Source organism: Verticillium dahliae, genomic scaffold (genome assembly GCF_000150675.1).
Source record: "Verticillium dahliae VdLs.17 supercont1.3 genomic scaffold, whole genome shotgun sequence".
In the NCBI taxonomy this organism is placed as follows: Eukaryota; Fungi; Ascomycota; class Sordariomycetes; order Glomerellales; family Plectosphaerellaceae; genus Verticillium; species Verticillium dahliae.
Window position 1 is genome coordinate 788833 of NW_009276940.1, and position 12764 is coordinate 801596.

A 12764-nucleotide genomic window follows, 5' to 3' on the forward strand; every position below is an offset into this window, starting at 1 on the left:
TTTTATCAACCCCATCGCCGTTCACCTGCCAGAAGCCGACTGAGTGGGTGTGCTCGTGAGGGGCCGAGAGAAGGGAGCATCATGAGGAGTGCATCATGGGCACCCGCCAAGAGGGACGAATTGGAGGCCACGCCAGACAGGGGCCAGGGGTCGCGTGCTGCAGCACCTCATGCCGGCTCATGGTCGCGCAATCGAGTGGCCCGGACCAACCCATGGCTGACGGGTGCTGCTAGAGAGAGTTGGGTAAGGGCTCATCGGCATGGCTTTGTGTGGCTGCGATGCTTATTCGTACCTCCTGTCGTCCCTTGCTTGGCTTCTGAGAGAGAGAGAGAGAGAGGGAGGGGGCCCTCATTCCAATGTCGTGATCGAGCTGGAGCCGAGCTGGAGCAGAGCTGAGGCCATTGCGAGTCAGCCTTTTGCAGTAGAATGGCCGCATGTCCCGAGGATCGGGGCCATGAAGCGAGCTTCGTCGCCGGCGTCGCCGTGGTGTTTTTCTTTTCGGCCTTTTTCGAAATCGACTGGCAATAGTGCCTCGGAGAGGAGCAAGTGATTAGTAGTCAGTCTCTCAGCTGCGCGACAAACAAACACTCGTGTCAAGAGTTCATATCCTTGTCATTGTCATGGCATCTCCGGTGCTGTATTTTCTTTGCATTTCACTCATTGGTCCACTGTCTCTCTGCTGTCTGTATCATGGAGTGCACGTCTTCCTCTCCGTCTGCCGCTTCACCTGATGCTCATGGGAGAGAAGTATCCCAAGTCCAGTACTAACCCAATCAGACTTCTCATGCTTGGCAACCTTGTGCCGCGTCACCATGCCTTGCTTCGCAGTGTGCTGTGACTTGTCAACTCATGCACCACTCGCAGCAGGCTCTTCAACCTTCTCGCTGTACGACACAACATGCAGCTTCAACTCGAGGTTACCCTCAAACTGCAGTGTTGCGCCAACCTGACACATGCCTCCATCGTTGCATTGACTGCACGTGTCCATGAGCCTCTGTAAGCCCGCAGCGGCGGCACCAGCCTGGAGCTTCAGCCCCTTCTGGCAGGCACACGTTGTTGCGTACATGCGGAACACGTCCTTCCAGGCCTCTCCTTGTCCGTCCTCCCCGGCGCGTACGGTCTGCACCTGCACCGCACAGATGTCAACCTCCGTCTTCTTAGGCATGTCCCACGTGTTGTCGCGGTTTGCCCACAGAAAGTCGAGACAGGCCTGGGCGTAGGTGCCCTTGGTCGGGACCTGGTTCGCGTGGCACTCGGGGGACGGGTTGAGGGCGTCGGCGCTCAGAAGCTGTGCGTTGTAGGCGACGCGAGAGGTGGGCGTCAGGGCCGAGGCAGCTTGCTGAACGTCAGACCAGGTGAGGTCCGTCGTGGCTTCGAGCGGCTCACGGTTGGGGCCGAAGAGGTACTGCGTCGTGTTGCTCGTGAGGTCGTTGTACTTGTAGATGATGGGCTTGTTGAGAGAGGCCGGGGTGTCGTCTTGTTCCTCGCCTGCACTGTCCTTCGCAGGAATCTCGTGGAAGGGGACAGCTTCGATGGCAGGAGAGGCGGGCGAGAGGCTCCGAAGGTTGGCGTCTTCGCCAGCATCTAGGAATAGAGAGCGAGCGTCCTTGTGCGGGGCGCTGCCCGTGATTTGGACCACCATGTTCTTCTTTTTGCCCGTGAGCCACCAGCCGCCAACATAACAATTCTTGTGAGGTTCATGGCAGCTCGTACAGTAACGTTTGGCCCAGCGCAACGTCTGGTACACCTCCTCGGCCGTGGCCTCGCCCTCGGCGTGCCCATCCCTGGCGTAACCATAGATGCTCAGCATGTGCCGGTCTTGGCTTCCTTGGATGCGGCAAATCCTGACCCAGTCAGAGGTCTTGAACACCTTTTCCGGATCAACCTTCATCTGGTCCATGCATTCGAGGACCGAAGTCATGGGCCCGCGAGGCCAAGTGCACACGTCAGCCTGAGCCTTTTTGGCTCCGATGTTGATGAGTTCCTCATCGGGAATGTACCTGGCGAGTTCTCTTGTGGCGGTTGTCGACTTCTCGCCGGCATCGCGAGCTGCAAGTCGATCTTCCTTTTTGCCGCCAACGACCTGTACGATAAAGTCATCTTTGGGCCCAACAGCCTTAAAGCCGCCGACGTAGCAGTCGTCACGCGCGGCGCGGCACGTCGAGCACCGGTCGCGCATCCAGTCCAGGGCCTCCAGAATGTCTGTGCCGCTGGCCTCCGCCCAGGCAGCGCCCTCCTTGACGAACCCGTTAATCTGAAGCGTCTCGACTCTACCCTCCGCGTCCATCTCAGTGCCCTCGACGCGGCAAATCTCAATAAAGTCCAACGTCTGGTACAGCCTGTTGGGGTTGCGTCGCTGGTCGGCTATACATTTGTTGACGAGGGCTTTGACGGGACCTCTTGGCCAGGAGCAAGAGTCCCACTCATCAGAAGACCGCTTGGAGAGCGTCTCGTTGCTGTTGTTGGCCTTGCTGGTATTCTGAGCACTCTCGTCGCGTTTTTCGCCAGTTGTACCGTCCTTCCTGTTCCTGCCGTTGACCTTGACGATGAACTTGTTGTTCTTGCCAACGGCCTTGGCACCACCGGCGTAGCAATCAAGTCCTTCACAGCTGGTGCACTGATCGCTGATCCACTCGAGGGCCGTGATGATCTCAAGGCTCGTGGCGTGGGCGCCGCCGGGGGCCCCAATCCAAGCCGAGCCGCGAATGGTGATGTAGACATGCTCACCACGGATGACGCAAATGTCGACGGGGACACGGGCCTGCCAGACTTGATCGGGCACCCGGGAGAGGGTGTCGATGCACATGGAGATGCCGCTGAGGGACCCCTTCGGCCAGTTACACTGGGGCTTGAAGTCCTCATCACTGGTGCGCATGTACGAGTCCATCAGGTGTTCGTCGGCCTTTGAGGTGGTCATGCGAGAGGGGAGGCTGCTGGTGGAAGCTTCGTTCTGGTCGTCATTGGTGACACGGTTGGAAACATGTTTGTTCTTTCCGGTGAGTCCAAGATTGTCAATAGGAACACCACCAAAAATCAGAGTGACGTCCGAATGAAGGGCGTCAGCCTGGAGATGCTGGATGCCACCGGGAATCGTGGCTGCCTCGCAAAAGAAGACGAGACACATGAGTGTACCAACCGCCAGAGCCACAGCCCGACGGAAGAAAGGGAGTGGCATCTTGGTTGATGCAGTGAGTATCGTGAGTGAAGCTTGATTGATATCGGACGTGGAAAACTTGGGGGTAATGATGGCGTCTGATAAGGATGGGTAGGTAAACCTGTTGTTGTTGACGATAGTTGGTCAAAGAGAGAACGCGGGCGTGAAGAAGTCGTTCTAAATATTCTTGGGGGGAGTTATTCTGGAAGGCGCGAATTGGGTTGTTGCCTCTCATGATAACTTAGGCCGGTGAATGCAGATGGTTATGATTCACTGCCCCAAGCGAGCCCCTCCCAAAACTATTGATGCCCAGGAAGTGAATGAAGATATCATCCTTACGTCTCTTTAGTATCTTCAAGCGACAAGATCATTCTTTTGGGAGACATGCTCGAAAAAGTCAGACGCACCCTCACGAGCAAGAGCATCGTATGTTGACCCCGAGGTCTTGGACTTAACCAATGTATGGCACAAGAGCGTCATATATTCTGGGATATCTCACAAAAGCAATAGCAACACCATCATACCCAAGAAACAGACCATCGTCCTTGATCCATGCACCCACTAGGTCCGTCCAGGACACAAGTACGTATACACTATTCCTACTACATGGTACAAACATCAAGCTGACATGACCTTGGACCCGTCCTCGTCCTCGCCAAGCTACGCATCTCGAGCCACGTTCCGCCAGCTCCCCGAGGACCCATCATCTCTCCGTCTGATGCTCGACGCCCTTGACCAGTCTCCCGCCTTTCTGAGTCGGTTTCCCAAGCTTGCTCGCGCTGCACTCATGACCGCGTTGCTGCCGTTACCGAACCCCTGCATTCGGCTGGGAATGCCCTCGCTCGACGCGACGCTCTCCCATCCCTTCTCGCTGTCCAAGTGATGGAGGGGGTGGCCTGGCCCCCTCGTCACCTCAAGCGCGGACGCCGGCAACATTGACGATGCCGACGTGGCCTCCAAGGACGGCGCCCGCTGGTGACCTCCCTTGCGCACCGCCGCCATGATGGCTGCCCACGACTCGACCTGGCCGTTCGCTGCCTCCTCAACGCAGTTGCACTCGTCGCCCGCCGGGCACAGCTGCTCGCCCTGCGCGTGCCACTCGGCGAGGCACGACTCGTGGCTCGCGCATCCGCACCCGAGGCACGGCAGGAACAGCGCGTCGACCGGCTCGTGGCAGAAAACGCAAAGAAGCTGCGCCTGCGTGCGGTGGCATCTGTCGCACACGCCGACCGCCCCGCCCAGCCGTGTCGCAAACGCCGTCGTATACTTGAGCGACTCGAGTTGCATCTCGTGGATCCGACAGATGCCTGTGACGTCGAGGCCGCGATCCGACGCAATCAGAGATTGAAGCTGATCCTTGCGCCCAAGAAGGATGGGGGAAGGCCCATGTAGCTGGTGATTGGGCATGCCGTGGTGCGAAGTAAGCGTCGTGTTATCATGGACGCTGAAGGAATCGTGCAGGCTGCTGCGATCTGCTCTGGAGTCAAAGTCCTCCTTGAGCGTGTTGAACTTCATAATCTCGAGCCTCGCGAGCGGTTGGTTCCACATTTGGAGGATCTCGGCATAGGCATATCGATACACGGCGTACATGTCGCTACGACCTGGTGTCAGCAGTGGCCTCGACATCCAACCATCGTCGTCGAAAATTGTCTGGTCTTCCATGTGGACCGTCACCCCTATCGGCACTAGCGATGTCGACTCTTCCCTGAAGCCCTCGTCGTCCGATACCGACGTTCGCGCAGTGCCCGTATCTCCCAGAACGGTCGAGCCGCCCCATGTGACATTGGCAATCGCGTTGTGAGGCGCGAGTGTGCTTAATATCGTCTCGGCAGGACTTGGTCGCTTCTTGTTCTGGTGTGGCGGTGAAGAGGCCACCGTCATGCCGACCGCGAACGTGCGGGGAAAGTTGATGGCGAAGCTGGAAGTCAGACCAGAGTTCACCCTGGACACCATACGACCGCTGGGGGAAGTCGAGAGGCTCGGCGCCTGGCTCTGATTTTGGCTTCGCGGCTGATCCGGGTCGAGGTGTTGCTCTCGACCCTTGGTTGGCGGAGTCTCCCCACAAGAGTACGAATTCGAGCCTGGATCGCCGGCCCAGAGGATGTTGTCCTCCGAACCCTGAGAGCCCGAGTAATGAATAGGTGTGTGAATAGTCCTTGGCGTGGTGATCGCCGAGTTGCTGTGGCTTCGCCCGTTCAATGCCCATAAAGAGGCATCTGTCGGGAAGTAGTCCAACGAAAAGGATGGTGCCTTCATGGGCAGTGGAGTCTCAGGTTGCGTCAGGCGAGATTCAGCGTACGCCACTGGGTCTTCAGCGGACGACTCGCTGAATATGCACGACAGCATGGCCAGCATTTGGATATCGGCCGTCCTTTCGTAAAAGTCGAGGAGCTTGTTGACGAAGTCTTTCGCCAAGGGGTGATTACCCCATTTAACCCGGCCGCTGAGATTCGTGGTAGGTGGACCCGTGCCGCCTGGCGAGGCGTCACCGCGATGACGTGCGACTGTGTTTCGCGCAATGACGAGGATGGAATCGTCGCGCTGATCGTGGTCGAGAGGCTCGAGCGGAATATCTCTCCGCAGCAAGAGACCAAGATAGCGCCATACATTCATGAGATCGCCGTGTCCATACTTCTCGGCCACCTTGGCATTCTGCTCGCATACTTCGGCTCCGTCGCCAAAGATTGCATACTCTCGCGCGAGAGTTCTCTTAGCGGGCAGTATTTCCGAAAGATCATGGAGAGTAATTATGTTCCGAGGTTTGCCCCCGGGTCTTCTCCTTAGCGATCCAGTACCGGTTCCCGTGCCCACGCCGGTACCTCCGCCGCTGGAGCGCACCGAACGATTCTCGCTCCAAGTCCTCCTGAATCGCTGTCGCGGTTGGTACCACAGGTTCATCTTGTGCATGGACGTTGATTCTGAGCCGCTCGAAGAAGACGAACTTTCAGACTCGTCCGAATCGGACTGCTCTTCCGTCGCAGAGGTCTCGTCGTTGCCATAACGCCGAGGTGGTGAGTCGTGCCCCAGGCGGCCAAATGAGGCAAAGACAGGCTCGCCTTTCGGACGCTCCTTCATTGACTCGGGCGGTATGAACATTAACGCTTTTGCCTTTTCTTCTTTGGTAGGGAAGAAGCAGACCAGCCGTCCGTCGCTCGCGAAACGGGCACCACAGAATCTTGGCAGAGGCGGGATCACTGGTCGGTTGTTTGGTGTCAGGGTATTATCGATTTCTGTACTGGCGGTCAGGTCCTGGGACATGGACGCCGAACCGCCCGCCGGTATGTCGTTGTCGCTGTCCTCACTTGAGCTGTCATCGGCGAGCCCGTCCATGGGGTCGTCGAGGTCCTTGACGTTCTTGAAAAACGTCGTGCTGGTCTCTAGATCGACCTCTCCCAGGAGGTAGCTAAAAGCCACGTCGAGACAGTTTTGCTTGCGGTCCAGAAACTGGTGTGCCAGCTGGTGGACTTCGTGTTCGATTCTCCTGTGCGTCTCGGCAGGCATGAAGCTTGTCTTCTCCACAAAGAACTTGGGCGCTCTCGTCTTCGGGTAGTTGGTCGGTATGTCAACCTTGACCTTGAGGAAGATGGTCTCCCCATCTCTTCCCCAGGGCCCATTGAGGGATGCGTTGAGGGTGAGGGCGTCCCAGTCAATGTGGTCCCATTTGACCTTTGGCAGCTGGGTGCTGACGCGAAGAAACTCATCTTGTATCGTCTCCGGCTCGCCCCATTTATCATCGTCGGGATATCCAGGGCTAAAGACGTTTGGAGGTCTGGCATCAGGACCTCGTGGCGTGTTGGATGAATGCTTTTTCTTCGTCATGGTGATTCCCTTCATCCAGCCGATGTGGGCCTGGCTTCGATCCATCTTCCGATGTGTGCTCTTGGCCTTCATCGATGGGCCTTTCCATCCTAGTTTGCTGTGTACCGAGGAGGATGTCCGCATGCTTATCGTCAAGGCGCTTTGCCGGTACTGTGTCCCACCACTTCCGGGACGGGGATCGCTCATCGTAGCACTTCGGCGGTCGCGGTTCACGATGTCCTCTACAGTCCGGAAAGTCTTGTACGTGGCGCCCTTGCGTGTCAGCGTCAGGTTCTTCTTGGCTGGCATTCCCTTCCTGTAGCCAACCGACTCGAGAGTTGCCGCATCCATCCGTTGCAGTCGCAACTCATTGTCCTCTCCCCACGAGACAAGCTGAAAGTCCCTGTTGTCGATTCCCTGCTCGCTGATTCCTCCTCTGGTACGCCACAAGAACTCCTTCGCCTTGTGACTCCCGTGTCCAGGAAAGACAGCGACCGGTTCCGTGGCTGCGTCCGTTGGCGCACTGGGGTTCTGGTGCGCCTTGTACAGGTAAAGGTCGCCTGGATCGTTCTGCGGCATGGCGAGCACGCCCTCGCCAAACGGCACATGACGGGCCCTCCACACGGGGAACTCGGTTCGAATTACCCGTTCGGGGTTGTCATCATCATTGGCGTAGTCCCAGAATTTGATGCTCTTATCCAGTGAGCAGGTCACGAGGCTGGTTGATCTCGTGCGGTTCCAGTCAAGGCCGTAGATCTTAGAGGTGTGGGCGCTGATCGACTTTAAAGGCACGTAGGATTTGCGCTCGTCCCAGATGTGCAGCCAGCGGTCGTGGGACGAGGCGAGGATGTGCGGGTTCTGTCGGTTGTACTTGACCTGGGTGGCGCCGGCAAACCAGTCACAGAATGTCAAGACTGGCTGTCTCGGGCGGCGTAGATCCCAGCAGTGTACATAGCCGTCGACGGCGCATGTGGCCAGCAGATCCGGATGATACGCAGAGAAGTTGATATCGGTGATGGCGCGGCTGTGGCCCTGGAGCGAGTGCTCGATCGCACCGGAGCTCGAGTCGTCCCTGAGGTTCAGATTCCACACCAATGCACGGTGGTTCGCCGTAGAGACAACCCAGTAGTCGCGAGCTGCAAACGGTGACCACTGGACGTCAGTGACCAGCCACGGCAACCCATGACTGCTGAGGCGACGAGGAGGATTGTAGGGCGAATCCAGATCAATGATGGCCAAACCTTCGGGTCTATAACTGCGATTAGTGACTGATACCTCGGTCCATTCAGCCGCGAAGATGAACTCACGAGGCCAGCGCGACATCTCGGCCAGAGGGGGAGATGGTCGCAGAGCCTACAAGCCCCTCGACATGTATGGTGCCATCGGAATCGAAGCTCTCGCTATCAAAGGCTGACTTGATCGGCTTGCCCTTCTTCGGAGCGTCAATGTGATCGAACGAGGGCATGTTGACGAGGCTCAAGGAAGAGTGAGCAATGTGTTTCGCATCATGGCAGTGGACCGGGGTTCGAAGCTGATGAATCAGGCCCGAGACGCCGGAAACTGCTGTGTTCAGAGGATCTCGGTCTGCAGCCGTTACATGAGTTGCGATGGGAAGCTCGCGACCGGCTTTGTGCGTGGTCAATCCGAGTAATGCTTGCTGTTGAAGGTGACCATGACAAGCAGTTGAGGTGAGACCTTCCGACGGGATCGTCACGCGTCAGAGTAGAAGGTCCCTGACATGAAGATGCGTGGTTAGGGCGGTTGTACCTCGACACCAGATTCATGCGCAGAAGTACTTGAGAGCCTAGCGCCACCAGCCAACCACAGTCGCCTGTTGTTCGAGGTGCACAGACCAGCTAAAGGTCAGGGCACCTTGTCGTCCCTGCAAGAACGCAAGAACCTCCTAGTTCCTATCGGGCAGCGAAGTGAGGCGATTGCTCTTTTCCTGCGACTGCCACAGCGATGCAAGGCGGGGCATCCATCAGTCATTCCCTTCTCCTCCCCCACCGGCACCTCGCTCACATATACCAGCTCCACGCAACTCGCCTCGCCGACCTGCTTCACGACGAACGACAGCATATTACCCTGACAGGTGGCGTACCACGACTGTGTCTCGACATTCTTTTCCACATCTTTGAAAACTACGCCAACGCTTCCTTGCTCGACGGCCTGCTCTCCGACGTCAGCGCATAGAACTTGCCCCTCCCCCACCTCGCCTGACCGGCTACTACCTTGACACACCGCACCCGTGCGCGCGCATCGAACGAACCTTCTTCTCATACCCCGAGCTGCAACCGCGTAGAAACCTTTCCGAGAAACACATCATGTCTTTGCCGAAGCGTATCGTCAAGGAGACCGAGCGCCTCATGGCGGAGCCGTATGCGCCCACTGCTGCTGCGTTCAAGCGAAAGCGATTGTAGACTGACAAGGTGCCTCGCATAGGGTTCCCGGCATCAGCGCCGTCCCCCACGAGGACAACCTCCGCTACTTTGACGTCGAGATCCACGGTCCCACGCAGTCTCCGTACGAAGGTGCGTTTGCGCGAGAACCTCTCACCCCTCTCCTCCCCTGCCTCCCTGCATGCCAGTCTTCCTGCCTCGATGGCTAACTCGTGAATCAATAAACCCCCTACAGGCGGCATCTTCAAGCTCGAGCTCTTCCTTCCCGACGACTACCCGATGACGCCCCCCAAGATTCGCTTCCTCACCAAGATCTTCCACCCCAACGTTGACAAGCTCGGCCGCATCTGTCTCGACGTCCTCAAGAGTATGCCCACCAGCCCCCCCCTCCTCCCTGCAAGGGAACCCAATCACCTGGTTAACCCTTTCTCCTAACAAAGACAACTGGTCCCCCGCCGTGCAGATACGCACCATCCTCCTGTCCATCCAGGCGCTCCTCGGCGCGCCCAACCCCGACGACCCCCTCGCCGCCGACGTGGCCAAGAGCTGGAAGGAGGACGAGCAGGCCGCGATAGCCACGGCGAAGGAGTGGACGGCAAAGTATGCCAAGGCTTAGCGGCCAGGAAACGGGTCACGGGCGAGGCGGAGGGTATTCACGTGTTGAAACGAAGTCACGAACAGGAGCGGGGGAGAGCAGGACATGTGCCTTTTGGGGCGTCTCCGGAAGTGAAGAAGGCAGCAGAGTTTTTGATTTCAGGTTCCTTCAGCCATGGTATCTCTTTCGTCAGGAATTCGGTTCCTTGCACTTGTTTTCTGGGGGTTCGCTTTGCGCAAACGAGCTCGGCATCAGCCGCATGCTGTGATTTGTGGCATATGTGACTGAAGTTGCGAATTGTGCCGTTTCAGAAGGATGCATTCAGCAGGGGGCCTGACAGCTCACGTTTTGGGGGGTGCAGCGTCTGATGCAGTGAAATGGACTACTGGCCGCGCCTTGGCAATGAGGAGGGTCGGCCAGTGACAAGGAGCGCAAACTGTGGGTTGGGCCGTTGGAAAATGTGCATGACAGGACAGGCCGGGGAGAGCAAGCCGAGATTTTGGTCCCCTTTACCCTAAATGAGGGATGGCAAGGTCGCCCGAATCATGGGAAAGAAGGGGGGCCATGCTCTACCTAAGCACCGCACCGGACACAATAACCAGGACACAGAGGGGGTGTTTGGACTGCGAACCAGCTATCGTCACGACTCGCCTGTGAACAATAAAGGTGGCCAAAATTGAGATGCCGCACGAAGTACGGCTGGGCCCGAAGGACGGTAAGCCTAGTTCCCGCCACTCATGCCCCCAACGACTCGGTTCGATCGCCACGGCTGAGTCTCCCTCGCTTTCGCGCACGGAGGGCGTCGCGACGTTGGGATGGTCCTCGCAGAAAAAATACCGGCAAATGGGTGCGGGTAATTAAACAGAGAGTCACATATCCCGCCAATAAATTTTTTTTGGAGTGCTGCACATCTATCTACGTTGGAACTTGAGGTAAGGAGTCTGTGGAGGTGCAGTTCAGTCAGTGCCTTGTGCTGCACGCAGCCAGCCCTACAGAGGCGTTCATGGCACTGCAGGCGATTCCGCATCGGGGAGTTCGATCTAAAATCTGACGTGCTGGCGGCGACAGTAATGTGTAGAAGCTACCCACGTCATGAAGCAGCATGTATGATCAAGCTGCGAAAGGTTGCCAACTGTGTCTCGGGCTCTCAACCCAGCTTTCTGAGGGCAGTGGGCAGTGTCTCCGATCGTTCTTGTCTGTTTGTCTCGGGGTCAAGGCTCAACGGAGCCATGACCCGAGAGTGGCGGGTTTCCAGAAGCCGATGCAAGGGCCGTAAGCTGAAGTGACCCAATGGCGTTCCGCGAGGATTTCTGTACTAACGCAGGTTCGCGGCACCAGTGATGGCCTGCATGCATGCTGGGTAACGAGAGACGGGGAATAGGCCTGGCGGCTATGGGGTTTGGCACGAGGGCCGCGTTGAGATGCCATTCTGGGCATCTCGACGTCTCGTGCGATGAAGGGCACGAGGGAGAGTTCTCTCAGCGTGAAATAGCGCGGGTATGTCAGTTCTAGCATCGAGCGAGCGGGAAAATAAGCAAGCAAGCAATGAGGGGCTGCCACGATTCGTACCCACGATTCGTACGTCACGCCAGGATGTCGAGAAAAGAAAGCACGACGGCCGTGAGCTGTCTTTGACAGATGGGCCGAATCGCATTGGCTCGGGCGGATGACAGACGCCATCAGGAAGCTCTTTTATTAGCTCCCTAGATGAAGCTCGAGCGCGCGCACGAGCGCAACCCGTTCATCCCCGCCCGGCCCCCTCTTCTCCCCCCAGGCTCAGAGCTCTCGTCAACATTTGGTGCCTAACGGGTGAGCTCGTGGCATCGGGTCTTTTTCTCGCATTAGCTTCATCCGGAGGCTGACCGGTCATGTCCCTACCCAAATGGCTGTAGTCGGCTGCCAGTGGAGGCGTACATGGAAGAGGGTGGGATAGGACCAGCCACAGGAGAGGAAAAAGAAGAAAAAGAAGAACGAGGAGGATGAAGGACAAAAGAGAGACCCGCTGTTTAGGTTTCCGTCCCCTCAGCCCAGTCCCAGAACAGACGTCTGCCGAGGACGTGTTTGCCTCTTCTGTGCGTGTGTGCCAGGGGAGTGAAGGAGGTGAAGGGGAGCCAGAGAGGGGAAGGGGGGAGGAGCTAGAGGAGCTGGGTAGGTGCGAGGAGCTACATGTAGAAGGGAGGAGCTAGAAGGGAGGAGCTAGGAGCTAAGAACAGGCAGGAGCAGATCCGAAAGAATAGAGCGACCGACCCAAGGCCCTGAACGAACATTATTAACTCGATCGTCGGCCACAACGGACCCCCCCTGCCCCAATTCCATCCAAACATCTTCATCATCCTGTTCTGCGACCCCTTTTTGCGTTCCTACAATCCCAAGCCTGTCCAATTGCGAACAATTGCGAACCTCGGTGTGGCCACAGGGTACAAGGACAAGAATAACTCGATTCGACTTTCGACTTGCTACATTGCAACGGCGGCGACACATATTTGTCTGACGACTGAAGCAAACAGAGCTCCCCCCATCCAAGGGCTCCCCCCCCCGACTGACCCATTTCGCCGCATCAATAGCGTCTTTCAATTCGTTGTTGCTCTCTCGGTGGCTCTGGGCAACCAAGATCTCGTACCCACCTCGCCCGCAGTCGTCTCACTCGCCCTGTCGACCTGAGAGCACCTTGACCCGGACACCGGCCCCAAAGGACCCTTCTGCCAGCGTTGCGAATCGCCAACCAACCGCACTGCTCGACTGTCTGCGACCTGCGTTGCGTTGCGTTGTGACCTCGGACCCCAGCACGTCGCAGGCTGCTTGCCTGCCTGCCCGTCTG

General features: G+C 57.6%; 3 protein-coding genes across 3 annotated transcripts; 1 reads left to right on the top strand and 2 right to left on the bottom strand.

Annotated features, from left to right (window-relative positions):
* Nucleotides 1-847: 847 nt before the first annotated feature.
* On the bottom strand, nt 848-3175 carry VDAG_01870 (uncharacterized protein; the record flags this gene model as incomplete). The annotated part of the gene is made up of 1 exon (XM_009657899.1): nt 848-3175. One exon carries the CDS (start codon nt 3173-3175, stop codon nt 848-850), a length of 2328 nt encoding a protein of 775 aa, XP_009656194.1.
* A 682-nt stretch (nt 3176-3857) lies between these two features.
* VDAG_01871 (WD repeat-containing protein) lies at nt 3858-9072 on the bottom strand (the record flags this gene model as incomplete). Its single annotated transcript, XM_009657900.1, has 4 exons — nt 3858-3901; nt 3964-8201; nt 8260-8512; nt 9054-9072. The coding sequence occupies 4 exons, from the start codon at nt 9070-9072 to the stop codon at nt 3858-3860; spliced, it is 4554 nt and encodes a 1517-aa protein (XP_009656195.1).
* A 204-nt stretch (nt 9073-9276) lies between these two features.
* On the top strand, nt 9277-9967 carry VDAG_01872 (ubiquitin-conjugating enzyme; the record flags this gene model as incomplete). Its single annotated transcript, XM_009657901.1, has 4 exons — nt 9277-9329; nt 9395-9483; nt 9587-9718; nt 9792-9967. The coding sequence occupies 4 exons, from the start codon at nt 9277-9279 to the stop codon at nt 9965-9967; spliced, it is 450 nt and encodes a 149-aa protein (XP_009656196.1).
* Between the last annotated feature and the right edge of the window lie 2797 nt (nt 9968-12764).